This window comes from Alternaria dauci, chromosome 2 (genome assembly GCF_042100115.1).
Source record: "Alternaria dauci strain A2016 chromosome 2, whole genome shotgun sequence".
In the NCBI taxonomy this organism is placed as follows: Eukaryota; Fungi; Ascomycota; class Dothideomycetes; order Pleosporales; family Pleosporaceae; genus Alternaria; species Alternaria dauci.
In genome coordinates this window covers 3,344,038-3,370,931 of record NC_091273.1, presented here as the reverse complement: position 1 = coordinate 3,370,931, position 26,894 = coordinate 3,344,038, and the positions used below count along the sequence as shown (strand labels likewise).

At 52.3% G+C, this 26,894-nt stretch overlaps 10 protein-coding genes across 10 annotated transcripts; 4 read left to right on the top strand and 6 right to left on the bottom strand.

Annotated features, from left to right (window-relative positions):
• Positions 1-1,255: 1,255 nt before the first annotated feature.
• On the bottom strand, positions 1,256-2,622 carry ACET3X_003138 (uncharacterized protein; the record flags this gene model as incomplete). The annotated part of the gene is made up of 4 exons (XM_069448380.1): positions 1,256-1,314; positions 1,370-1,669; positions 1,749-2,415; positions 2,470-2,622. 4 exons carry the CDS (start codon positions 2,620-2,622, stop codon positions 1,256-1,258), a joined length of 1,179 nt encoding a protein of 392 aa, XP_069309685.1.
• A 559-nt stretch (positions 2,623-3,181) lies between these two features.
• Positions 3,182-4,321, bottom strand: ACET3X_003137 (uncharacterized protein; the record flags this gene model as incomplete). The annotated part of the gene is made up of 1 exon (XM_069448379.1): positions 3,182-4,321. The coding sequence occupies one exon, from the start codon at positions 4,319-4,321 to the stop codon at positions 3,182-3,184; it is 1,140 nt and encodes a 379-aa protein (XP_069309684.1).
• A 457-nt stretch (positions 4,322-4,778) lies between these two features.
• ACET3X_003136 (uncharacterized protein) lies at positions 4,779-6,191 on the bottom strand (the record flags this gene model as incomplete). Its single annotated transcript, XM_069448378.1, has 2 exons — positions 4,779-5,968; positions 6,023-6,191. 2 exons carry the CDS (start codon positions 6,189-6,191, stop codon positions 4,779-4,781), a joined length of 1,359 nt encoding a protein of 452 aa, XP_069309683.1.
• A 1,833-nt stretch (positions 6,192-8,024) lies between these two features.
• ACET3X_003135 (uncharacterized protein) lies at positions 8,025-8,985 on the top strand (the record flags this gene model as incomplete). Its single annotated transcript, XM_069448377.1, has 2 exons — positions 8,025-8,153; positions 8,206-8,985. 2 exons carry the CDS (start codon positions 8,025-8,027, stop codon positions 8,983-8,985), a joined length of 909 nt encoding a protein of 302 aa, XP_069309682.1.
• A 201-nt stretch (positions 8,986-9,186) lies between these two features.
• ACET3X_003134 (uncharacterized protein) lies at positions 9,187-11,861 on the bottom strand (the record flags this gene model as incomplete). The annotated part of the gene is made up of 1 exon (XM_069448376.1): positions 9,187-11,861. The coding sequence occupies exon 1, from the start codon at positions 11,521-11,523 to the stop codon at positions 9,187-9,189; it is 2,337 nt and encodes a 778-aa protein (XP_069309681.1). The 5' UTR covers positions 11,524-11,861.
• Positions 11,862-12,808: 947 nt separating this feature from the next.
• On the bottom strand, positions 12,809-14,896 carry ACET3X_003133 (uncharacterized protein; the record flags this gene model as incomplete). The annotated part of the gene is made up of 1 exon (XM_069448375.1): positions 12,809-14,896. The coding sequence occupies one exon, from the start codon at positions 14,894-14,896 to the stop codon at positions 12,809-12,811; it is 2,088 nt and encodes a 695-aa protein (XP_069309680.1).
• A 283-nt stretch (positions 14,897-15,179) lies between these two features.
• On the top strand, positions 15,180-15,989 carry ACET3X_003132 (uncharacterized protein; the record flags this gene model as incomplete). Its single annotated transcript, XM_069448374.1, has 3 exons — positions 15,180-15,226; positions 15,282-15,862; positions 15,913-15,989. The coding sequence occupies 3 exons, from the start codon at positions 15,180-15,182 to the stop codon at positions 15,987-15,989; spliced, it is 705 nt and encodes a 234-aa protein (XP_069309679.1).
• A 3,696-nt stretch (positions 15,990-19,685) lies between these two features.
• Positions 19,686-20,211, top strand: ACET3X_003131 (uncharacterized protein; the record flags this gene model as incomplete). The annotated part of the gene is made up of 3 exons (XM_069448373.1): positions 19,686-19,797; positions 19,865-20,029; positions 20,090-20,211. 3 exons carry the CDS (start codon positions 19,686-19,688, stop codon positions 20,209-20,211), a joined length of 399 nt encoding a protein of 132 aa, XP_069309678.1.
• A 916-nt stretch (positions 20,212-21,127) lies between these two features.
• On the top strand, positions 21,128-21,567 carry ACET3X_003130 (uncharacterized protein; the record flags this gene model as incomplete). Its single annotated transcript, XM_069448371.1, has 2 exons — positions 21,128-21,392; positions 21,443-21,567. 2 exons carry the CDS (start codon positions 21,128-21,130, stop codon positions 21,565-21,567), a joined length of 390 nt encoding a protein of 129 aa, XP_069309677.1.
• A 1,546-nt stretch (positions 21,568-23,113) lies between these two features.
• Positions 23,114-26,507, bottom strand: ACET3X_003129 (uncharacterized protein; the record flags this gene model as incomplete). Its single annotated transcript, XM_069448370.1, has 2 exons — positions 23,114-23,336; positions 23,389-26,507. 2 exons carry the CDS (start codon positions 26,505-26,507, stop codon positions 23,114-23,116), a joined length of 3,342 nt encoding a protein of 1,113 aa, XP_069309676.1.
• Between the last annotated feature and the right edge of the window lie 387 nt (positions 26,508-26,894).

The window sequence follows — 26,894 nt, the reverse complement described above, 5'->3', positions numbered from 1 at the left end:
AGCCCTCACGATGGCACGATGGGACAGGAATAGTGCAAGAACCATATCTGTGCCTGCTATAGCCTAGACTCAAGGCAGCAGGAGCTGAGCGCAGTGCGCCCCCCCTCCCTCGTCACGACGACATATTCGCGGCTGGGTAAATGAGTCCTCTAAGAAAAACCTGTCACTCGTCTCACACCCCTCCTATACTCGCATACATAGTAATACTCGACGCACAGATCCTGGTTGTTATTCTCAGGCACAAGTGTAAAACACGCTTTCGCTCAGGTACCCCGCAGCTGCCATTGGCTCAATCCACAGAGCCCGCCTGAAATGTTTCAAGGCATGAATTTCTGGAACAACGTCAAACTCATGCTACCCTCGACTTGCGCATGTAAGACAAGGATCAGCATGCGTAATTCAGCCTGTTCGCGTCTGTCTAGAGCTTTGTCGAGCCAAGTTACATGCATAGATCTGAGCAAGGAAAGAGCTGTGTATCGATAGCGCACCCAGATGCGCGCCACAAGCTTGCGCCCAACTGTTCCACAGATAGTACGGCTGGCCACGTTACTCCCTGCTTTTTCTTTCTTTTGCGCCGCCGCCACATCGCATCCTTGAGCCGTGCGTCGGCGACACCCGGGGACGGCTGTTATATATCGATAGCGCGGGGACACGATGGAGGAAGGCATGAATGTCTAGGCCCAACAACACAATAAGCACGATGTCAGCTTAATACGATCGATCGATCTGATGTCATGTGTACCACGGGAAAAGAGTTGAGATCGGTTCAGGGGAGCATAGTATCTGATTTTACGTACCGTTCTTCTCTGTTTCCATCGTCCGCATGATCTCCCATTATGCTTTGACATGTGGGAGAACTTGGCAAACAAAAGCATTGTATACCAAACATGAGTTGATCACCGCTTTTACTGCTACGGCAAACCAGTCCCAAGAGATTGGGAACTATCGACGACATTAACACATGTCTCGGATATTGCCTATACCAGTCCGTCCATAGTCCGGTCTTTCTCTTGCAACACCAAGCGCGCAAGGTAAAAAGCAGATATTTCCCCATGTGATCCAATGTCGCTAGGAAACCATGTGCGGTCCATGGGGTTGGTGGGTTGTACCGTACCACTACCAATCCCATGACCCCATGATCCCATGACCTCTTGACGCCCTCACAGTCTCGCCCCGTCCCGCAACGGAATCTGCTCCCATGCCTCCTTGAACCCACAGCTTATCGCCCAAAGTGGCTCTCCCGCCTCTACGGAATCTACTGCCATGTGTCCAATCTTTCTCCACATATCCCCCTTGACCAGCATTTCCTCTTTACTTTCCCACTTGTTACAAACCGCCTCTGCATTGGCAATCGCCCTCACAAGCTTACAAGCATGCCCATCGTCTTGCACCTTGTTCACCCGCTTGATGACTTCACCCATGTCACCATCTTTCCTAGGCACGTAGCTGTGAATCTCATCGATGAGGAGGGGTGGACAGCCGCAACACACATATATTATAATGTCGCTCCAGATTTTCCATTCTAGAAGGCGACGTTGGATGGAGGGGGACAGAGAGGAGGCGGGAGAGAGAAAGGCGGAGAAGAAGATGCTGGAGTTTACGCAATGCATGTAGAAAAAGTCGAACTTGACTTGGTGTGGTGGACGCTGGGCGGCGGCTGTGAAGTACACTGTTGTTGCGTTTGCGTTAGTATGATCATGGACAGAGACTTGGAACATGGTTAGACTGGAGACGAGTCCATGACATACCAGCGGCGTTGATCATCTCCGCAGTCTTCTCTTCCAGTTCCTCCTCTTTGACTGTATACTGTTTCGCATACTTGATCATCTCTTCTGGTGCTCTTTTCATAATTCCGTCTCGGATCTTATTTCCATCTTCAAAGCGCGGTGCTTTGCTCAACTTGTCGTCTTTCTTGCACTCTTCCAATATCTGAACGATGGTCTTCCTCGGCCCGTCTTTTCCTCTTGTCTCTTTGGCAGCCTTTTCGCATCCAAAGAATAGCGATCCCATCCAATTGTCGTGTACAGCGGCTTGCGCCAGCGCCTCTGCGATGATGGCTGGCTGTTGGAACTCGATGCCGAATCCGAGATGTATAATGGGATGATAAATGCTGGCATACATGCGTACTAACATGTCCTCTGCGTGTTCGGTTTCTGCAAACACATGTTCTTGCAGTGTGCGTTGCCAGCCCTTATCGTCAATCTCTTGCTGGAAGTACATGAGGAAATCATGGTAGTATTTCTCTTGTCCAAGATACGACTTGAAGCGCTCAAGGTTGTGCATGTCATTCACGATGGACTCTTTGAGGACCTCGGACGGGCGTTGGTAGTTTACATTCGTATCGTAGGCTTCTTGGAGTTCTTCTGTTGAGGCGTTGAGCGCAAATAGAGTGAGGAGATGGTGGGCGATGTGGTTCTAGATGGGAGTTGTGAGTATTTGCCATGTTTACGACGAACATTACCATCTTACATGAAACCCGATTCGATTGAAGAAAATGTGATGCTCCTCATGATTTGTTTGCAACAATTGGCTTGCCTTCTCCGCACTTTCGGGTCTCAGCCCGCTGACATAGTACTGAGGCTTTTGCGATGCTTCCAGATGAACTTTGGATCCGGTAGCCATGGTTCTCAATACGCTCGAACGTGTAGGGTCCAACTGCCTTGAGCGCGCAACGTGATTGGGTGTGATGGGTGGACCAAAGTTTGGTTTAGGAATGGTCGACGATGCACGCACAACTCTGCCGAACATATACAAGAAATGTATTCAACCTGCCTCTAGTTTTGCGTATGCAGGACAAATGCTTAGGAAAGCAAGATATGGCATAGTTTGTAAGCTTATACAATGTGAGAAGCACCACGGGAAGTTAGGATGCAATCGCTATGACGCTTGTGGGGAAACCCTGCAACTCGCGTCGCTCCTCCATTACGAGCGATGCTAACGTCCGCTCGGCTTCGGTGCATGCACGACGCGAGGTCACGAGTTTCTTTAGGTAATAAGCAAGGGTCCAAAAGTTCCAGAATCAGGTACGAGAAGTTTTCCAGATGTCAATAAATCATCCCATGTTGTACCCTACGTGCGCTACGTAGGTATAAATCCCATTGCCTGCCCCAAACACCTTGCTATGCGTCATATCATGAGGACTCACAAAGAAAATGCCCGTACTCTGGCAGCGAGGCGGATACTATTCCGAATATTTCTTCGCCTCCATGCCCTCTGGTGGTTCGGGTACCACAGTCTTGTTGCCAACGTTGCTCCAGTCGGTGCTCAGCACTGTACCGCCGCTCTCCTGGTAGCTCTTCATCATGGCGCGCTGCTGCTCAGGCGTAGCGCCGCTGTACAGCTGCTTGAAGAAGTGTGACGTCTCGTCGCCTTCGATTTCGTCTTTTTCGTCGAGATCGTTGACCACAACCTTGTCCCAGTTCTTCGCGCCTGACTTGGAGGACGTTGGATATGCGGGGGCTGTTTCTTTGGTCGTGCGGACGGCGAGGGTGGCATCTGGCGCTTGGGCAGTGGCAACGTGGCCGTCGGGGTGCTCGAGGTCATGCCATTTTAGACCGGTAGTTGCTTTGCGCATTGTAATCTCCAACTTTGTAGGCGTGACTCGGAATTTGGATTGCGCGGGGTCGATCTTTTCGTATAGAGGGTCGGCGCTGTAGCTGTATTCTGACAATGAGCCGGCGATGGGGAACGAGACTGACACGGATCGTTCTTGGAACTCGACGTCCAGTTTGTCGTTTGGTATGCCTTTGGCCATGATAGTCAGCGTGACGACTTCAGGCGACTGGTACCAGTCGGTCTTGATCTTGTCTTTCGGGGTCGGCGCAACAGGCTTCGGGGCCTGCACTGGGGCAGGGGCGGACTCGGGAGTCTTGGAAGGTGCTGGGGTGCTGGGCATGTCGACGTCTGGTGTCTCCTGGATGGTGACGTTCCGCCTCTCGTCGTCGTGCGGGACATCCTTCAGCTTGGTTGCGACCTTGGACTCCCAGATGGGCAGCATCTTGTCCTTGTCGTCGAGCCCCTTGACAATCTTCAGCAGGTACTCGGCATCTGCGTATCTTCCGAGGTGGAACAGGGCGACGGCGCGTCGAAACTGGGCGTCCTTGATGAGCTCGCGCGAGCCGCGCTTCTTCGCGAAGACGACGGCGAGCTCGGCATCGCTGAGGGACTCGGCGTATTTGGACGTCCGCTGGTAGGCCGTGGCGCGGCCAATGTAGTACTTGACGGCCGAGGGGTTGGCTGAAAGGGCCTTGGTGTAGTGCGCAATCGCTTCTTCGGGCTTGCTTGCGCTGAGCGCGGCGTCGCCTTTGCGGGCGTCGTCCATGGCGGGGTAGTGGCAGTGCGACTGTTCAGCGGGAGAAGGGTTGTGGGCAAGCAGCGGGGGGGTTTTCTGGGCTCTGCGACCTTTTCTATAAAGCCGTCTTCATCGTGGTGGGTGAAAGGAAGCTGGGCAGTTGGGGCAATCACGACCGTGGAAGCTTCCATTGCATGCCTTGAAGAACCAGGGTCCATGACGCCGCTAGCCCATGCCCTCACCCTCGCCTCCACCACATTCACCATCGCAGTCTCAATCAGAGTCACCGCATTCACATCCACAGCAAGCAGACATTGTTTGAGAAAAAAGCTTTTGGCGTATATTACTACACAAAAGGCCCTGCGCCCGCAATGACGATTCAGGTATATAGGTAACGCCGACGACGGCAGTCAACACAAAAAAAAACTCCAGAAACAAGAAAACAGTTGCTCTACGTCCGTTCAATGTGCATGCTTACACGTTCCGCTTAGAAGACGAGGACAGCACCGAAGAGAGCGCTGGCTGCGATCATGCCGATGAAGCGAAGAGGCACCTCTACACCGGCAGCAGCTCCCTCGCTGCCGCCAGCGCCGCCAGTGGAACCGGGAGCAGGCGAGCGCGTGGGTTGGCCAGATCCGGGGGTAGCAGTAGACTCGCTGGGTTCGCCAGCAAAGTGCGAGCCATCACCCTCGAGACCGGGTCCCTCACCAGCACCCTCGTCCATGAACTTGACAGCGTTGGCGGGGATCGCAGGAAGGCTGGTGCCCTCGACGTGCCATTCATCAGACTCAGCAGGGCACTCGGAAGCCTCGCCGTTCTCACGGAAGCCGCCGGAACCGGTGGGGTTGGCAGTCGCCTGGTAGGCCTCGGCGAGACGCTCAAAGTCGGCGTTGGGCTCAATGTCACCGTTTCCGTTGATCTCGACAAGACCGTAACCGTTGGGCTCCACAGTGTACTCGTAGACAAGACCACCAGAGTAGACACCAGTCATGTTGGTCGAGTACAAAGCCTCAATCTCACCCCAGTTGCGCTGGTTGGTGATGCAGCCAAACTCGGACAGGAAGATGGGCTTGCTGTAGTCGCTGTACGTCCTGACCTTGGCGTCCCATCCGGACTCGGTGAAAGACGAGGGGTCGCACCACGAATAGTCGTTGAAGGCAAAGAAGTCGGAGCGCTCGTCATCAGTACCGCAGTTGAAGTAGAGCGCCTGGGACTCGATGTTCTCGGCAACATCAGCAGCAGAGTATCCGACGGGAATGACACGGCTGTGCCTGTTGGAGATGTACTGCTTCATGTCACGCGTAACGGCCTTGATGTAAGGAGCAGCGTTGGTGTTGTTCCTCGCGTTGATGACCTCGTTTCCGGAAAAGAAGAGAAGCAAGTTGTTGTAGTCGGCAAATGCGTCGATGGTAGCAAAGACGGATTGCAGGTAAACGTCGTTGTACGAACGGTGGAGTGTGTCCTCGTTCTCGCGGTTGAGAGAGTACTTGGGTGTGTTGGCATCGAGCGCCAAGTAGATGCCGGCGTCGTCGAGCATCTTCATGCCCTCATCGTGGTTCTGAGAGTTGTCGATAGTGTAGATACGGATGGTGTTGATGCCGAGCGTCTTGAAGTTCTCAATGTCGCGTGCAAGACCCTCAAGGTCGAGCAGCGGGTCGGCAGCGTCGGCAGCACCACCTGAGATGTATTAGTATCGTGCCTTGTTCTTGTTGTTGTTTGGTGACAACAAACCTGGCTGGTACGCGAGACCGCGAATGTACAATCGCTCATCACCGGCGAAGAAGGCGTTGCCGCGAACGGTGACTGGAGGTAGGTTTCCCTTTGATTGACGGGCGACGACGCTGGCAAATGCTGGGGCAACAGCGGCACCCAGTACGGAGAAGACGACACAGGCCTTCATGGCTGGAGGAGTGGGAGAAGAAGCGGAATTAAAAGGCAAATAGAAGAGCGAGTGGTGCAAGTCTTAACGAGTGACTGGTAAAGTAAGTAGGAAAGGTAAAGCTCACACTGAGAACATACGACTGTCGAGGCGAAAGCCGGGATGGTCAAAGTATTTGAAGCGGCAACAGAGCAATTTCTTGGTTCCCCCGAGTGCTACAAGTGGAACTTGCCAACCCTCATGGTTTGTCTGGCGCTGCTGCGCGCCAAGTCTGCCGGTATTGGCGTGCGCGCAGTAATCGCGGAGACCAAGCAGCCAAGTCCATAGTGGTGAATTAGCAGAAGCCCGCCGAGCCTTGGTCAGGGGCAACAAAGCCAATGACTGGCAGGAGCATGCCTGGAAGACGTCTTGATCGCGAGTGAATTGCGCGTCCGTTGATTTCCCGCCGATTGACACAGCCTCGTTGAGACAGTCAAGACTTTGTTCGTTTGTTGCAGCTCAATCCACCGTTGCTCGACGGCGGGCGCGAGCTCGTGAAACCGCAGAGCGCTTGGCTCTCCAGACGGAAATGACGGCCAGCATCGCATTCCAGAGGAGCCCTGCGGAGCGATCAGTACCGTGGAAGGGCCTTTCCTGACAATATAGTTGCGACCATGCACAGGCTCAGCGCTACAGGACAATCGTGATGCCACCATGACAGTAGTTCCCCGTTCTCTTGGGCGGCATTTTTACCGGGTCGCTGACAGTACTCGTTGCGGCCCGTGGAGATCCGATGCGAAGCTTTATGCAGAAACAAAAAGCAGTCTGTCCGTTGACTCGCACACAGAAATGGTTGACATTGGTAGGCGAATTGTGACGTTTGCGATGGCTGGGTCCGAGGTTGGAGAGTTGACAGCTGTCGCGGCTGGGGCCCGACGCGTCGTCGCTCTTGTTTACCAGCGTCTCTCAACGCGACACATCGCCGTGGATATACCGACGCTTCACAAATAAAACGTCTCGTGAGCCGGCTGATGCCGCATTTGCCATGTTCTGCATCGATCGTACTTTCCATGGCACCTATTCCACACAACTCATCTGCGGCAACAAGCAACAAGCAACGACACTAACGACTTCTGCGGCGAGAAGCAAAGGTTTCACTGTTAGCCGTCAATGCCGTGGGCGACCAACCTCTCGAGCTGCGCTGCTTCTTCCTAATTCCTTGTGACAACAATGACGTCTTTTCTCCTCCAGGCCGCTCCTGCTCGGAGAAGGGCTAATCGTTACAAAGAGATAGACGCGTCTTCATGAAAGAATCCAAGTGCAACAACTACCATCCGAGCATGGGAGAAGACTGGTTCGCGCGAACATACAAGGGCCACTTCCCGAAGAGATGTCACGCCCTGGCTTACATGATGCGCTGCTATTCTGGTCAGCACAACAGACGCATCTAGTCCTCAAATCCGTTTGGACCCCAAAGCTATATGCCATTAGGACGGCATGAAAAGAGATTTCCATGCGTTCGTTGTCGTCGCGCCCAACCATGGTTTCAGGTGCAGCGCGCCCCACGTAAACCCCAGTCGCATTCATCGCAGCGGACGAACCACAAGGGAACTGCAGGCGCTACAAGGGCACTTCACCCAACCGCGAGGTTCGCGACCCCAATATTATACTAATGCAAACGCGCAATACGTCTAGGTGATGAGAAAATTGGAACGAGGCACAATATATTGCGGCGTGGCCAAAGGGAACCCTTGCGTGCGTCTGAAATGATAAGAATCCTTCTTGACCGCTCACGCCTACTGTGATAAAAGGCATTAGTTTTGTATGCGAACGGGTGGCTAGTACACGAAAACCAAGCACCAGTCCACCTCCAAAATGCTTCGAAATATACTCTTCGCGTCTTTGCGGCTTCTCGTGGAGGCTGCGTACCTCGACCCGTCGCTACAACAGCAAAAGCCTTTGTTGGACTCCAAGCCAGCGCCTGGTCGTGCAATTACCATCACAGTATGCTCAATCCGACCCTACATTGCTTCAAACAAATCTAACGAACCGACAGCTGGACCATGATCTCCACTACAGCTTCACCAACTCCCCTCATGTCTTCGGCGTAAAGCCTCTCGAGCACCTCCAAAACACAATGGCCACCTACAGCGCCGGAGGACCCATTGAGCAGACTTTACTCGTCAACATCCCCCTCAACAGTTCACAGTCCGGCACCGCTACTTTCTACCCCATCTCTGAATCAGATTCATGGTCACAAAATGCCAATCAATTTACTTGGATGCAACAGGAACGACTCCGTCTCCGACCCATCCTCGGCGCTCAGTTCCCCTTGCTCGGTGTCGGCATGAGAAAGAGCGGTATGATTTTCATGCCTGCTGAATCTGCCACTCTCGACTTAAGCACACCATATATCCACGTTCCAAAAGGTATATGGGACGTCTTGCTTCTGGCTACCAATACTGAGCAGCAGGCCAGAGACGGCAATGAGCAGTTGTATGTGGATTGTTGGGCTATGAATATCTTCCCTGAGTTGGTATTTGGGGTCGAGCGAGAGGATTCTGAAGGAGGATCTAAAGAGTATGACCAGGAAAACGAACACGACGATGATGACGACATTGAGGAATTGGTTGTCAAGCCCGAACAGTATATACTACAGACCACAGAGGGAAGATGTATGCTCTTGGCCAAAAACGCAGATTCTTGTCATGACGACAGGGGCATAATCAAGCTTGGCTGGGCGGCGGTCAGGGGCCGTGATGTAGTGTTGGACTGGCATGCGGCAAGAGTTGGTTTCGGAAAGCAGGCCTGGGGATCTGGAGAGCAGAGGAAGTGAAGAGTGCTTGACATCTGTGGTCATGAAGGGATTATTTGTACTGTTTAGCGGATGGGGTGAAGCAGATCAATGTACTATATGCCAGTTTGACGTTTCAGCGAAACCAAATCTTAGAGAAAGTACGAATGCATGTAGACATAAACAATCCATTTGCATATCGTCAAGGACATGGTGTATTTCTAAAATCGATCACTACTCGATCTACAACAAACAGAAACTCAGCGCGACAGCACCGATAGAGACAAGCAGATGCACCCAGCCCACTCTCAGCCCACTGGCCGCATCCTCCTCATCACCACTCCCTTGTGCATTTCCATCTCCCGTACTTTCCGGATTCGACTCTCCCCTCCCTTGCTGCTGATCCGAACTCGTCACACTTCCCGCCACACAAGCGCCCTCATCCAAGCCCCCATTATTTCCAAACGCCACATTCGCCGTCTTCTCCCACAACCTCGTCACATTGAAGTAATCCCCGGGCTCATACCAGATGCGACAACTCGCCGTATCATTCAGAAACTGTGTTGGCACGCCCGCCGACTCGAAGCCGGCACGGATGTTGTCCTGGAAGTTTACGCTAGCATCTATTACGGCGATGGGCGGGGTTGAAGGAAGGAATTCGGCCCAGTCGTTTGCTTCGGAGCGGGAGGATGCAAATTCAGAGGTGACGTATTCGGACATGGCTTCCATGTAGAGCGAGGGGAGTACCAGGGTGCCTTTTGTGCCACCGACAGCTACCATGGGGCCGAGGCTGGGGCGACCGCCAATGGCGATGCTTCGTACGCCAGACTGTTGGACCATGAGCTCGGTGAAGACGGAGCAGGTTGAGGCGCAGACGCCGTCTGTTAGCAGGATAATGTCCTCGGCGCGGAAAGGGTCCGTGGTGAAGTTGCTGCGCGAGTTGTAGCCTGTCATGGTGATACCTACGGCGGTACGCTCGTTGCTTGTTGTCAGGGGATTGCTCAAGTTGTATTTGAGTAGAGCTGTAAATTGGTCGTTGTTGAATCGCTCGGGTGGGTACATGGATTTCCAGTCTGGGAAATCTTCGCCAGTGGATGAGAGGTAGGCGTCGTTGCTAAAGGGGCTTGTGAAGAGTTCGGCGTTCATGAGGCCTATTTCCTCAAAGCTGGATATACTCTCGCCGTAGACTTCGCTGGCTCGGTGTCCGCGGTATCGGCTCTGTGTTTGAGGCTCTTGAGACGGGAAGAATTGCAGGTACATATCATAGCCTGACAGTACTTTGCCACCATTATTGGCACGTAGATCGATAATGTGTTTCTCCACACCCCGGGACTGGGCTTGCGAGATGTACTCCTGAATTACGGCTTGGAATTCCTGTGCACCTGCAACGTCCTCGGTATTGAACGTCGTCGCTGCAAGAACGCCGATTTCGCCAGCACCAGTATTAATGAAGAATCCGGCCAACGGCACCAAATCCGCCGAGTGAGCAACGACTGGATCTGGGTAGAGCAACGGCACAGAGCCGTGTTGTTGTGTAAAGGTACCCCTGAACTCATAGTCGCGCGGGTTCTCCAAATGCAGGGGTGGTTGAGTAGGATCCCTCTTCTTGACCCTCGTTAAGCTTGTCGTAGCCCTAACATATGTGTCGTAAAATGAATCAGGATCGCTGATATAGCTCCAGGTCTCAGGCTGCAGGACGATGGCACCATTGCTATACGTATCGGTTGTCCCGTTCTCGTAAGTAACGTTCGTCGTAGCACCGGGGTAAAACCTTGGACTGGTAAAGTACCCGTAGTTTTCTGCCGCCTGCGAAAAGAACATGGCATTGAACCGGGTATCCGGATCGTGGTAAGAGTTCAAGTTCGCCTCATCCATCAAGAACTGTACAACGTCCCTTCCGTCGATTTGCGTGACCGGCGAAGGCTCGTAACCAACAGTACCATTGAAATCCTCCAAAGCCCAGATTTGAGGTATCTCGCTTCCGTCTCTTGATGCGGAGACCAGAGTAAAAGCACTGCTTCGCCGCCACCTGAAGGCTCCTGCATATGCCATACCGTTCCAGCCAAGATGTCCATCGTGCGCCTTCACCATCAAAGATGCAATATCAGTTTCAAAGTCGAATTCATTGCTGTATTGTCCGGATTCGACGTTGCTTTTGATGTCGTCTAAGCCAGCAACGATATCGACGGCTTCGTTCGGCCATCCTCTTGGTGGATCTTTGAGGTAGGTGAGCGTCGACTGAAACTCCACCATCTTCTTGATCTCATCCACTGTTGAAGACGCGTCGGTTGAGTCGAAAGGCAGGGACTTGAGGCATGCGTACGCTAGTGCAGCATCTACGACTGGAAACTCTGAGAAGTCATTTGCCACTAACTCAGCTATGTCTCCACAAGCCTGGTTAGTCTCTATCGGTCCGGAAACGCTCTCTGTAGTCGTTGGGTCAAGTTCAATATCGTCTATCGACGATGGCCTGGGTGTCGATGTTGGCACGATATCGAACGACTGCGAGGCGTCTGTGGCTGTGATTGATTGTGCTGTTGCAGCTGCTAGGAGCGCTGAGAGCGCTATAAAGGACCTCATGGTCCAGAAAGCGCAAGCTATACCTGGGATCGTTCCAAACTGCGGATTTAGATACAGAACGGTGCGATATGAATGGTACCACCTGTGTGAGGTGTGTGGGCGTGGCTGTTCGAGTATAAAGAAGGTGTCTGGTTTTGTATTCAATCCTTCTCTTTCTGAATACGATAATGCCTTCCAATGTCGATTCTAGTCGTAATCTCCGTAGCTCCCACTTTTACCAAAGTTTGACGATCCTTCTTTTGTAACGGGTGCCTCCCCAGGACGACGACTAGTCAAAAGGCGCCTCTCTGGTCTCGTGATACACGTTTCTCAGCCCAAGTGTCTCAATCCGATATGAGATGAAACTAGAAAGTAGCCTCCACACGTAGGCACCATCGCCATCTTAACCCAAACGCACATAGCAGGGCCTCTTTACCCGTTAAGGCCATGACCCATAGGTACCGCTGCCTGAAAACGCCACTCGCTTCGTACACGCCTGCCGGGCTTTGTTTAGAGGCTTGGCTACGAGAGCCCTGCGTATAGCATGACCAGTACATGTCGCTCAAAGCAGGCTGGCGTTGCGGCTGCTGTGGCCTGGTAGGCAAATCGGATGGAAGAGCATGTAGAATAAGTGGAGATGCACGGGTACGCGGGACAAGCGTGTTCCTTCGAAGCGGCTAAATCCCGTGGTGTCGCTTTTGTGCAGCGCCGCACTTCAAAATTAGAACCCCGATTTTGACGTTTCTTACTTTTCTGACTTGTGTTTCCCTTAGGAACGGCCCGTGGGGCTGAAGGTTCATGTGACAGAGCTTGTACTCCACAACCGTTCTGGGCAGCGGACTACTTTCTCCGCTGGGCGGGCGCTTTCAGTGCCAAGCGTTAAGAACACCTACTGAAAACGCTTGATTCGGTAACGAAAAGAGATTGGCTGGACGCCTCAGTTGCACCATCTACACAGCCTCAGCACACCGGTGAGGTATTATCCCCCGGTGGTACGCCGAAAGAAGGTTTTGTGGAACGAAAACGCGCCGAATTGTCCGGTCGGCTTGGATGCCTTGTATATGACGTGTAGAATCTATGGACGCCTTGTATGCCCAAGGCGCATCGCTCGTTGGCGTCTCGTACGAGAAGCAGGCAGGAACTTTTATGCATCGGAGTTTCGGCCAGGACAAAGGATCTACACAATCGCAGGATACATTTCAATGGATGAGGTTAGCAATGAATTCATAAATGACTCAGTACGATCAGGTTGTTCGAACCTTTCCTAGACCATGTGATCCCGTTGACAAAAGCTGGGAATACCGCTCTACTTCTTGATGCCCACAACGACAAGGTTGCGTGGACTATACTTGTACTCGAATACCGGCTCAACCCACGCATGCTCCACTTCCTCCTGCTCCTTGAGCCACAAGTATCGGTCTGTGACCACGACAGCTTCCACTACACCGGCGCTGAAGGCCATCAGACTCCACATGACGCTTAGTTCCTTTTTCCTCTCGGCATAGCTCACTTCGTAGTCTCTGATATCGTCATCTGTCAACCCATCCATCTTTTCCTTGATAAAGTTTGGATCAACCTCACAGAAAGAGTTCTCAGCCGTGAGTTTTGCCAGTGCGGCGCGAACGTACGAGACGAAGTCGCTATAGGCAAATTTGCGCAGGGTACCGATGGTAAGCGGCGTAGTTGTGCCGTCCGACGAGAGGCCAGGACCGCGGCCATTTGGCGGTGTCCAGTTCACTTGAGAGGTATGGCCGTTAGCTGATACTGCCCCGCCAACAAGGCCTTGTTCGTCCAAGGGTGCGGAGACCACGCCACGATCTAGGAAGATACGCTGGAGCAGGGCTCGATAGAAATGACGAGTGAAGAAGAGTTCTGAGTCAGTTACACCCCAGTTGAAAGGTGCTTGCACGGCCATCATGCGGGCTGTGATGTTGAGCCGTACGCCTGTTGGTTGTTTGACTTGCTCATCGTCTACTTTCAAGTCATTATCAGAAGATTCCAGAGGTGTATATGGCAAGGGGTAGGTTGCAAGTCTCTCCGACATGGGAAATCCTTGCAGATCGAAGGCTTTGGAAGTAGAATCCAGGCGTGGGTGATTAGGACGGAGCATAGGTAGCTTATAGGTAGGAGGACCAAGGCGTTCTGTGAGCAGATTATAGCAACATCCTACCATTGCTACTGCGGAGATGTGTGGATTGAGGAGCAGAGAGCGTAGCCCGTAGTGAACGAGGTTGCCACATGAGTGCAGTGAGATGACCATGGCGTTAACGTCCTTTGGTTTGGGTACAGCGTTCAAATTGGTAGCTTCAGCAACTACACATGTCTCCGAGCTCACAATCTCCTCGGGTACACGTGAGCTGTCCAGGACTTGGTCAATAACAGGTGTTAGATCGCCGTCCTTGATGATGTGCTCCACGTACTGTACACTACCATGGCCTTCATTGTATATCTGTAGTGTAGAAGTCTTTGTAGCCGGAATCGGGTCTGCAAGCCCGCTGGTCTCGGGAGAAGATTCAGCAGGTGCAGCAGGATTTGGAACATCTTGAGAGAATTGAGGTGGTGCACAGCCATGCTCATCGCAGCTCACACCGGCTTGAAGTGGCGACGCTAGATTAGTATTCTGGGTGGCTGAAGCGGATGCATCTTCCTCAACCCTCTTGCCCTTCTTCACTTTGCCCATCTTGGCGCGATACTCCTTCTTGTTCCTCATGACCGTAGGTTTTGCTACCAACTTGGCCAAGATGTCCATGTTCTTTGCTCCCTCGATGTTATGCTGCTTACTTTCTACGGCGACGATGTGCTTGGAGTAAGGGGGTGCAGCGAGTGCGCGACCAAGATAGTTTTGACCTGAGCCAAAATCCACGAGGTGGGTAATGGGTTTCTTATCAGACTGCGCTATCTCGGAGGTGAGTCTGTCAATGTAGCGCGCAAAGTTGTCGACTTCGTGCACTTTTTTGACCTTCATGCCAGTTGCGATGTGACGGGATATAGCAGCCTTTTGAGGCTGGAGGCCGGAATTGGGTGGAGGAAAGTCACGAGCCAACAAGTGATTCCGTACAGTCCGGATGTAGTGTAGCAGTTCTTCAGGCGGTGCAGGACCATTGCGCCAGGTTTTATCGTTGGCCTGTCCTTCCGGACCGAACTGGCTGAGGTCTTCCCTCATCAAGAGGTCCAAGATGTCCATGATGTCTCGCGTCCTGAACCATTCTCTCCATGACTGCGGCAAGATATGCGAGTAGAGATCAGGTGACCTGGTGTAGAAATCCAGTATGTGAACACCTCCGCATAGTGTCTGGAGCAGCCGTGAGGAGGTTGTCAAGTTCAGCAACGAGTCGATGTACTCTTCAGCATTGGTGAAATGGGGAGGAAGGGGAAGAGGCGTGTCCGGACCCATTGTGTTATCCAATATCTCCTATACACAGGGCGTTGTAGTTGTTGTTGCGTATCCGCGACCTTGGTGAGAGCGCCATCGCGAAGGTGTAGTGGAGTTGTGGACTCACTGTGGGCGATTTTTTTTTTTGGGAAGGTGGGTCCGTGCCGAGGTGTTGTTGGGGCGCGTCATCGCTCGTACCGGACAGCGTATCGACACGCTCCAACACTCTCGCCCACGCTCCATCGACGCCCATCCTGCTTCACGGCTATACTCTGGAGGGACAATCGGTGTCGCGCAGCCCAAGATGATGTCATCACAGAACGACGAGGATCCTTTCCTCCAGGTGCAGGCGTAAGACGGCTCCCTTCGCGATTTGGACATCCACCTCCATTGACACGTGCTATAGAGACGTATTGTCTGCCCTCAATACGGCGCGCCCGCTGTTCAAGTCGTATCTGCGTATCCGTTCCTCAGCCTCGTCGGCAAACAGTCCCGAGCTTCGCGAAGCGCGCAGCGAACTCGAGCAGACGCTCCAAGACCTCAGTCAGGACCTCGAGGACCTGGTCGAGAGCGTCAAGGCCGTCGAGCATGACCCCTATCGCTTCGGCCTGGAAATTGACGAAGTCGAGCGGCGGAGAACGCTGGTCAAGGATGTCGGCTATGAGATTGAGAATATGCGCGAGGAACTGCAGCAGACGGTCCAACACGCAAAAGACAATCTGCCCGACCCGGATTCCTTCGAGGACGAGGACAACTACGCGGCATTCGAGCAGGAGAGACAGTTGGAGATGATGCACGAGCAGGACGAGGCCCTTGACGGCGTCTTCCGCACTGTCGGCAACCTGCGACAGCAAGCCGACGACATGGGCCGTGAGCTTGAGGAGCAGGGCGAACTACTCGCCGATGTCGACAACGTGGCAGACAGAGTCGGTGGCAAGCTTCAAACAGGCCTCAAAAAGGTCGGCTGGGTCATCAAACAAAACGAAGGTAAGATTCGTGCTATCCATGCAACGGGCATCGCTGACTGGCTTCCCTAGATTCATGGTCCAGTTGCTGCATCGGCGTCCTCATCTTCGTGCTGATCCTCCTCCTTGTTCTACTCCTGTTCCTTTGAATCCGGAATTCCACCTCGTCCTTGGGCATACTCGGAACACACCCTCCCGAGACCAGAGACGCCGAAACACCAGCGCCGAGCACCACACGTTGGCACATTTGCATTAACCCTATCATCGTATCATCGCCGATCACAGCCGGCGGCACCGCATCCATCCTGCGAATACCGCTGCCGATGCACGCACAATAAGAAACTGGAGACTTTGTCGCAGAGCTGCGGGATTCCATCTCTTGGCTGGCATTGCCGGTGCTATTATACGGACAATCTATCTGGGGGACCCATCCATCACTAGCGCTTTGCATGAATGCATTGCGTATGCAGCGAAGGTGCTCTGCGACAATGAACAGACTCCCACCGCGTGATCACACAGACGAAAATTTCTCCCATGGCAGACATAGTGCTATCGAGCGGAGCTGAAATGTCGTACATTTCCTCGATTGTTGCCTTTGCATGGATGAGCATGAAACCCCTCACGCCGACAACAGCACCCATATAACATCTGTCTGGTACACCGAGCATCCACATCATGTAGCAAAGACAATCAAACCAGGAAAGAGCCGTGTGTGAGAACGGACCAACCGCTCAAGGCGGGTAGCGTTGCCTCTGAGACGTCACCTGTATGAGACGTTCAGGCTCTATCCAAGAACCTCTTGAAAGCCACTATCGTCATTGCTTCTTATTAGACCGTTCTATACCCAGCTATACCCTAGCCACACTTTCCTCAATGTACCGTTATTGTGCTTGCGATAAGAATACTGTCCTTCTTCCGCCTGCGAGTCATCATTCACTGCATGGCTGCATCCTACTTCGGCCACAGCGATGCTGAAGAAGCGCTCACCAAGTCGGAAACCAAAACGATTAAACCCCGTCCCGGGATTCCGCGTCGAAAAGTCACTCTTATATGCATCACCCTCCTCCTTAATGTGCTGATCTGGAGTGCCATCGTATGTCTCGTCACTTCACTCTACCAGATAGTATCTGATCCGCGGGATATAACAAATGTCGCGCCGGTGGTCTTGACTCTGACTTCAGTATGTGCTTGGAGCCTTGCAGCAAAGAACAATACTCATTAAATCCCATAGGCTCTTGCAACAATCGTATACGTTTTCTTACACACGTTTTTCTCCCGCAAACAAAAGGCATGGGAGCAGCAGCAGCGAAACAGTTCGGCAGTCAAAAAGACCCCCTACGTTGCCGTTCGCCTAGTGATTTTGCTATGCGTCTTGTGGCTGCTGACGACGGGATGGAACATGATAATCGTCGCCAGAAGACCTATTTGCTTACGTGAGGCGCCTGGACTTCAAGGTTGGGAATCTGGTTCTATTTGCTTAGGGAGCTGTGTTGGCATGGCGTTTGCCGCCATATCGCTGTAGGTCGAAACCGTTCCCCCATTTTGGGCAGAGTCTAATTGTGTCACTAGAATCACGTCATGCGTTCTTTTTGCAGTACTTGCCGTTGCCAATCGTCCCTTCGAAGCTCATCTGTTCAGGCACGGCTATCAAAAGCCTGCAAACATACTGCATTCACCGTATCCTTCATTTGCGCCATCCTTAACGGACAGCCGAGTAGGGATATCGGAGAAGAGCATTCATGACCAACACGGACCTGCGTCGACACGTAGGAGCAGATCATTCGACACGGTCAGCCGAAGCAAACGTCTGACACCACCGATTATTTCCGCTCCTTCTGGAATCAATTCATCAGATTCCAGGATTTTTACTTCGCCTTATGCACCGCCGCCTATACCTCCTGCTTACATAGCGGCACAGCGCAACTTGTCAGTCGGCACTGCAGACTACTTATCCTATTTGCCTATACATCGTGGATCCTTGACGCGTCCGCCTCGTTTATCTGGTCCTACGCGAAAACTGGAGGCCACACCCTTGTTTGTACCAGCCCGGTATTCGTTGTCTACATGGCGTGCCATTCATCCCGACGGTCTCACGTCGGTTCCGCCGTTGACACACTCATATGCCTATTTGCCCAGCACCGAATCATATTACCGAAGCCAATACTCGCGCTCCTCGATAACTCTCACTCGTCCAACTCGCCTAAGCTCAAGATCTAGTTCGCGACGTGCATCTGATGAGCTTCAAAGCCGAAGTAACCGTTTTTCGGACAGTGTCATTGAGGGCAAGAGCGCTAGTAGTAGGGAGGCTGCTTATGCCATGGAGAATGGTGCACCTCTAGCTGATATGGAGCATGTTAAAAGTCAGATTAGGCACCATACGCGCACGGCCAGTACCCCACACGTTGCCTCAAACAGGCAATTCCAGAGAGAGCATGACGTAAAGATCATTATACGTAAACCGGTGCCAGTTCGGAAATTAAAATCCGCTAGTCGTGTGGGAATCTCAAGCACGTTCATCTATGCTGAGACCGCAGAAGACAGCATCAACAGGACGCGAAGCGACTCTCGGAATGGGTTAGGAAGCTCTGGGTATGTGGGGGCTAGAAGGATGACGTTTGAGCAAGTAAAGAACAAGCCATTGCCGAAGATTGCTGTCTTCTAGCGTCGAGCTTGGTAGATATATGACGCTAATTGAATGTACGAACGTAATGATTAAAAAAACACCACCGACCCCCTCATCGTTTGGGAAACGTCGACCTGGAAACAAACAGTGGGACGGGCCGCTCGTACGTCAACTTGTTGTCGTTCTAGGCGCATCACTGGTCGCTGTTGATGAGCTACTATTGGCCGGCCGTGGGGTCAGCAGCGCCATCCGTAAGCTGACGACGGATGGCGGGTGACTTGCCAGGGTGCAGCTTGATGCTTCAGGCCTCTTACTCGCTAGATTCAGTGAAGCGAGCGAGCCTTCTCTGGGACTTTTCTCCGCCACGAATCGTCACTACCCCAAAGCACTACCCAGTCATCACTGCCAAACCAGGTCTCCTCAAGGTCCAAGGCAATTCTACACGTGGACTCGTCACCGCCAACGCTGACCGTCTGCAACTGCTTCGTACTGGTAGACCTTGCCAGCGAGCTCCGCTTCGCTTTACACAGCTCATCTTCCTATGTGCCTTACGCTAGTCAGTCGGGAGACACTGGCTAGTCATCACGCCTTCTGGTGTACCAGATGAACTCACATGTAGTACTCAAGTGCTAACTTTAAGCATTAAGACGGGAAGCAGATATTGCGTTGGCTATCCATAGCCGATATTTGCCGCTTTCCAAGCATTGACATTGGTCGTCATCAGCATAACAGGAAAGGAAAGAGCTCCTAAGCGAGTAGGAGTTCTACTAGCACGAGCCCATATACGAGATATAATGTCATCATCTATACACCCACGTGGGCGCAAAAACAGTTGCATGCTCGATCGAGTGAGCAGTCAACTACATTCCTGTCTCGAATCGACAAAGTCTTGTTGTTTGGCGGCTTATCTTACGTCCGCAGAGACATTAGCAAGGTGTTCTACCATTAACTGACGTATGCCCTACCACCGAAAGAGATGCGCCACCAACTGAAACGGTTGGAAACATTCCAAGCATAGAGCTCCTGTGGCATTTCATAGGAAAAGAGGACCTTTCCTACACGTCACGGAATCTAGGGTAGCGGCGAAGTGCGGACCTCAGCGGAGGCATAGCCTTTTGCTATAAAGCGGAGTTGACTTACAACGAAGGGATGCCAATCCTGCTAAGCCAATCCATAAACTCGATCAACAATACTATCACGTTTCAGTACCCCAATCTCGAAGATGCAATTCACAGCCCTTGCCGTCTGCCTTGCCTCCATGGCCGTGACCGCTACCGCCGCGCCTGCCAACAGCAATGAGGCTCGCCAGGAAATCCCACATGTTCGCGCCACTTGTACGTAATGTCTCTACAGATACAAAAGCTGCCAAGGAAGATGACTAACCTTGGCATTAACCTCCAGTCTACCGCGACACCGGATGTGGCCGCGACGGAAGCCCATGGGGCGACGACTACGTCCCACTTCAGAACACCACCGCCATCGGCCTCAGCACGTGCATGAACCTACCCCCAAGCTTCAACTTCCCCAGCACCTACTTCAACGAGACTGGCAGTCTTACCAGGACAAGTATGTGCTTACAGCATGCTAATGAGAATAGAGTAAAAGAAGCTGACCAGTGACATTCAGTTCGTTTCTACGATCTCCCTTGCTCTCAACTTACCACTGTCGACAGTGGACATCACATTGATATCACGCCCGGTTCAGTTGGCTGCCAGACGCTGACGCTCAAATCTTATGTCACTTTGTAGACGAATTAGGGTGATGAGGAGCCAGTCAGCAAAGGAAATGAGGATAGTCTTGTTGTGTGGTAGTATGATGTGATCTGAATCGGGTCCAACACTCCGATTCCCATCACAGTGGGGTTGAAGCAGGAAGTAACTCACACATCTTAGATGCTTCTAGTCACTCGTTTATAGTAGAATATAACAACGCGGGGCAACCCAGCATGCAAAATAACAGCGACACGAATGATGTACTGGCTGAAATACTAGAGAAAAATTTCACTTCTCGTGCATCGTGGAAGTTGGCCAATTCCTTAGGATTCGGTTCGTAACTTTCGCTAGGCAGGTGCAAGATCTGTCAGCTTGTAGTGGGTGAACCATAACCTATCGATGCAGCCTCAATGCACGTGGAAAGGTATGCATGCAAGGTCGATCAGCTTACCTGCAAGATCGAGATGCTTAGAAGGCCATTCCTAAAATGTGACACGAAGTTTCAGTTCACACCAGAGGATCTTTGCGTTGCTGCCTCGTATAAACCCACCAACTACCAGCCACCAACGTGCTGTCCCCCCGCGTTATGTTACATCTTGGCTGATAAAACGATCCTAGAAGGTTCTAGTCGCTCGATAAGAGCTTCTCACAAGCATCATACTTGCCGTATCCTACTGAGTCCACATGAAGCGATGCAAGCCACCAACTGCGCGATCAAAATCGAGCTCCACACTGGAGTTGGGAGAGGAAGGCAATACGTAACAGCAACAGCGCTTGGTTATATGAATCAGTTGCTATATGACACTATAGACACCACATCGAGACATATAAAGCAAGCATCATAAGCCAACATATCTTTACTTCCTCTCCCAACTCACCAACTCACCATATCAACTCATCACTCTCTTACCCATCTACCTATATCATAGCTCCTCTGCTTCCAATTCCAGTCATGCAGCTCACCGTTCTCACCACTCTTCTCGCCGCTGCGCTCACAGTGAGCGCCATTCCTCTCGAACTAGAGGAGAAGCGCCAGCTCGAAGGCGCTGCTCGCGTCTACGCCCGCTTCTTCCGCGACGGCGGCTGCGGTCCCTCTCCCTGGGCCGAGGATACTGTCTTCCTACAGTCGGGCACTGTGGGGCTTGCCGGATGCCAGGACCTGACTGTTGGGCCGTTCGCTAGCACCTTGTTCGACATCAACAACTTCAACAGAACCGGTATGCGATGCACCGTGTTATCGAGGAGTAATTTGCTAATAGAAATAAAGTGAGGTTCTTCAACTTGCCTTGCTCTCAGCTCACGTCGACTACGAGCGGAAACTTTATCGATATCAGGCCCGGTCAGGCTCCAGGGTGCCAAAACTTGGCTATCCGCTCTTGGATTACCATCTAGGTGGCCTTGCATCGCTGGAAATTGAATCCCTATTTGACTCGAAAGCAAAACGACAGAAGCGGTCCAGAGTCATGGGTTCGATGATATATATGGATGCACTGAGAGTCGCAGAGGAAGTGTGAGATCAGTCGGGTCCAACACTCCGGTCTTGTCTCGCGGGTGTTGTTTTCTAGCTTTTTAGTCGCTCATTTGATAATAATTTAAGATCTTGGGGACGCCCCCGCGTATCAATGAACAATTACGTTTGATGCAATGTGAAAATGGACTGGACTTATATACGTGGAAACATCTCAACAGGTAAAGAATAACGGACCGGCTACGCCCTAAGCGAAACTCGCGAACGACAAGTCCCAGTGGGCACATGGTGGCAGAATCTATTGGTGTCTCTAAGAAAGACTACAGCTGCTGCAATCTCGGCAGGAATTAGATTCAGTTAGCATCTGAGGGACAGGCCGTGGTTGTCGGCGAAGACAGGATCGCACGGGATGGTGGATTCTTCCAGGTCGCACGACAACGAGCCGATGAATGCATGTCATAATCACACAAGCGTAGTTCTTCATTCCCTCTTCCAGTGTCAGCTGGAGAAGTCGTGTCGCTAATTGAATTAATATGACAAGGAATCAAAACCAATGAATAGTCGCCAGTGATGCGGATATATAGATCACAGGTGTCAGCCAACACCTAGCATCTTGATATTTCCTCTTCTTAATCCCTTCATGAACGTACAAACATTTCTCCCCTCTGCCTCCTCAATTCCCAATGTATCCCCAGCGCCGACCCATCAGCAACACAAACATCACAACAACCTGGAAAAACATACCGTTACACATCAAACTTGGCATTTCAAAATCAGAAATGAATGCCCATCTAGCTTTGCACGCGCGCGTGTACGATTATGAAGAAGGCGAGAGAGACAGTGAATCAAATCTGAAATACGACGTGGGTAAACAAGCAAGTCTGAACACCGTGACAGAGCCTGCGAAGATGGTGTCGAAAGAAGATGTTATGGCTGTCTTTTGTAGCGGTGATAAAGCCACGGTGGTTACAACAGGCCAGAGCACAAAGAATATGGCCACCGCAACAACTGCACAGGACGTCAAAGCACACAAAGACACTGAACGAAAGGAAGGCAGACATGCATCAGGCGAGGCATGGACAGAGAGTCCACATTTCCTTTGGGGACCTTGAGAATATCGTGATTCTTGAAAATGGTATAAGAACATTATCTCGTACTTCCTTCCCGCCTCGTAGGTCGTTATTCAACGGCGCTTTACCCCCATGACATCCTCTCAGTGGTTCTATTACTCCAAAACGCCTTGCTGGGTGACGATGAAATGTTGGTGACATGCGTGTAGGAATGCGCCAAGTCGGCATGAACCTCTTCACGTGTGGATGCGTAGGTAGTCGAAGATCGGCGTAGGAAGTCCATGGAAGAACAAAACACCTTTCACGGATACACCGAATGATCGGCAGGTGTAGATGTTATGGACGTATGTATCGATACGTAGCCGTTTCAATAAAAACGGGTCTAGAATGCTGTGTTATCTCAAGTCGCCTCCGTACTTGACTTTTCCGTTTCTGCTTCAGAGCTTTGCGTCTTTTCCTCGCTCTTCTCGGCTTCAGGTTCTTGTTTCGGTTCCGCCTTGGGTTCGGCTTTGGGCTGGGTCACTATCTTGCTGACCACAAGGCCGATGAGATGAGAGCCAACGTTGCCGGCGCCATCGATAGGCCCAAGTTTTGCATCAAACAGCTTTGCCTCGCGTAGCAATCTAGAATTCCATTAGCCATCACATATACAACGGATCCATCCTAATAACATACCGTGCTTTACCACCAGGCGTCTTGACTGCCGCCTCTTTGATGACGTTGCCAACCTCCTCTCTGTAACTCTCAAATACAGGCCCCATGATCATACGGACTTGAATCTCGCTCAAGTACTTGTTGATGACCTTGTGCATGGTCACGGTGTCCTTGGTCAAGCTCTCCATACTAGGACTGACATCCTTGTTGACCTCGGCATCGGTGTCCCACTCCACCTTCTTGAGACTTCGCATGTGGACTTTTGCTCTTCCAGATAGGATACCCGTCAATTTCTCATGAATCTGGTTTTGCTGGTCATACAGTAGACGCTTGACATTGTCAAATTCGCCAATAGAAGACTTGTTGGAAGCGGATGCGGTGCGCCGTCGGAAGCATTCGCGGATGTAGGGCAGAATAGCGACAACGAATGACAGTGTCTGAGAGGCAATGGCAAGGTGTTTGGTGTTGATGTTCTTCAAGCCCGCAGACTGCATGGCGCCAGCGCCTAGGATCAATTGGCATAATCGTGAGTTGAAGAGTTTGATGTAGTCGCAGAGTGAAGTGGAGATTTCCGAAGTCATACTTGGCATGGCTGAAAGAAGAATTTCGAAGCGCTCGATGCCACGCAGAACGACGGTCGATGATTCCGAGATGGTGTACTTTTCCTCGTCAACAACGGCGGGAATGGTAGTCTTGTTCTTTTCTTTGGGCTTGTCTTCTGATGTGCCATTGGTTTGCGCCGACGTGCCATTTGTAGTCGGCTTTTCGATGTCTCGAAGGAGGTCACCAGTCTCTGCCCAGCTTGCTGGGTCGCTCTCCATACCCTTCAGTAGACGTGCTAAGACCTCGGTATCCTGCGCATCAAAGTCTTTGGGTTCCCAGCGATCCGAATCCATTGCCTTCACAAGCTCCTGCTTCTCAAAGTCGCCGAACTTGGACACAAAGTCATTGATATGAGTATTGACGACACCTTTGAGAGCGGCACCAGAGCGTCCTGAGACAGCTTCGCATTCGTCGGCAAACAGCCTACACATGTGAAAGTAACGTAAGAACCGTTCCAGGGGAAGGTTGGCTGTGGCCTCAGATCGGACCTTGAGGAGCTTGGTAATCTGTGTCTGCGCTGCATCAACAGCCTGACCCAGGAGACTCGACATATCTAAAGCTTGCATCAGCTCCATCTGCAAGTCATTTGAACTCGGAGCTGATACGCCGTTGCTCATGTAATCATCGATGCTGTGCATATATGGACTTCGTGGGGGAGATCGGAGCCCACCAGCAGAGGCGGGAGGGGTGGTAACGCCGCTGGTAACATCAAGAAGCACCTTGATCAGCGTACTGAGACGGCGTAGCGCTTCTCCAATATTGGTGAAAATGTTGGCAAAAAAGACCTCAGCATCTTCGGGGTCCATGGCGCGTAGATTCCTTGCAAGAATGGAGTTCTTGTCTTGCTGGCTGGTCCCTCGGCCACCTCTTGTGGATACAGAGGCCATGGACCCAGTATCGTCTTCCGTTGAGCTCGGAAGGTGTTTCCTAATAATGACCTTCATCTCCTTGATCATCGCTTCTCTGAAAGTAGCACTAGCTTGATTCGTAAATTGCGCACCGCTCAGGCCATACAAGCTGGCTCGTAGCTCTGCACGTAACTTTTCGTCTGTCGTCATATAGGCCGGCAACGTCGTCTTCGGTTTCTGGTTGGATCCTCGTGCCTTTTGCGACGCCGCAGTCCATCGTTCCAGCGTGTCGCGAGTCGGGACTCGTTTTACATGCTCTCGCAGGTCCGTGAGTAAGGTGTCGACAAAGCGTACCTCGAAACCCCTGCCTACGCGGAACTTGAGCTCGGTGATGTTTTCAAATACGCCGTCTAGCGCTCTGAGGTGTCGTAGATCGATCAACTGCGGAGGCAATCGAGAGTCCAGCCAAGTTGTGCTCTGAGCATCAGTCGTGTCCAGTGCGCCTGTAATCAATCGTTCGATGATCTCTATCCGGGTCATGGCAGTCTCAAGTTGGCCATCAACGACGGCTTCGTCACAGTGTGACAACCCAATGATGACAGCTTGCAGCTGGTCAACCGAGTCGGTCAGCCTTCTCAAGTTCTCTCTGCGCCTCTTCATCTCAACGACCTTCAAGCCTCCTATTGCCATCTGCTCGTCCAGCTTCTTCAGGTCCTCCCTAAGCTCTTTTATTCTAGCGACGGAATCTGAAGCTTCCGTCTGGAGCTCGCGTAGAGAACCGAGTGCGGCGAAGAAAGAAGTCGACGCTGTCGATATGGCAGAGATCAGGTGCACCTCGACCGTGTCCATGTACCACGACAACTTCTCCTGCAAGATGGCATTCGTAGCCAAAGCCTTTCTCCCCGGAGGCTGTGGCACGTCCAAAGAACCGTTTGCGCCATGGTCGTCGCTGCCTGCTGTTCTGACTGGTCGAACCACCTCGGACCGCTCGCTCACCACGTCAAAGGTGCGCGGATTTTCCAGGTGAAAGTTATCGTCGAAGTAGATGCTGGGTATGGTGGAGAGGGGGGTAATAGCTGGTAGGACGCGCTTGGATCCGCTCGTTCGACGCTTCGGTTTCGGCGGGCCGTTGGGAGTAAAGGGCGTTCCTGCCAAGTTGGGCGTCCCCGCCGGCGACTCAGAATCATCCTTCTTTGACCCTCTCCTTGCTGGCGGGGCGGACTCTGCCTCGGCCTCTGCCTTTGCGCGCTGGAAAGCCTCGTACAGACTGCCGACTTGCGATAGATAGGGATTGAATGCGGAGGGTTCGACGTGGGGTATGTTTGTAAGCGTGACGGGTGGTATGTCTTTGGTAGATGGCGGGCGGTGGCCTGAAGTCGCCGTAGCAGTCGTGTGTGGGACCATGCCAGTCCGCATAATGGGCGGCGTGAGCAGCGTGGAGATGGCATTGTTGCTCTGCTCTCTCACCGCGCCCATGGTGCCCTTGAAGCCGCTGTCGAGCGAACCACCGACCGAGTGTATCGAGGATGCCGTTGAGCCACGTCGCGGCTTGTAGCGCCCGCCCGTGGAGCTCGGCCGGTTGGTCCAGTCATGATTCGAGGCGGGGAACGGGAAGGAGCCCTGGGGTGGGTTCGGCGATAGGAACTCGAAGCTCTCGGTCGATCTCCGTGGGCTATTGGGCGAGGACATGATGGCGGCGCAGGTCGGGGGTGGTGAATTGGCGGCGGCATGGGTGGGACAGGGGGAGGGGCAGATTTATCGCATGCTGGAGCAGATATAAACTGGTATCAGGCTGGCTTTCATCAATCAAACAAGGACAAGCAAAAGGTGCATTATGGTGAGTGTCGTGTCTCTCGTCATTGAATCTTGTCTCTAGCCAAAGTTCCACGCGCGCGGTGGTGACGGTGCATGGGCCCTGTCTAACAGGGATCATGCAGCCGAAACACAACCGCCGCCGTCTCCACCTGCCTCGGACGTCAGACCCTTATCTAAGCCAGCGTCTCATCTGCCCACCATCTTCTCTCACGACAGAGCCAGGCCCAGATTGAGAACATGTAGGACCACGTTCGTTTTATG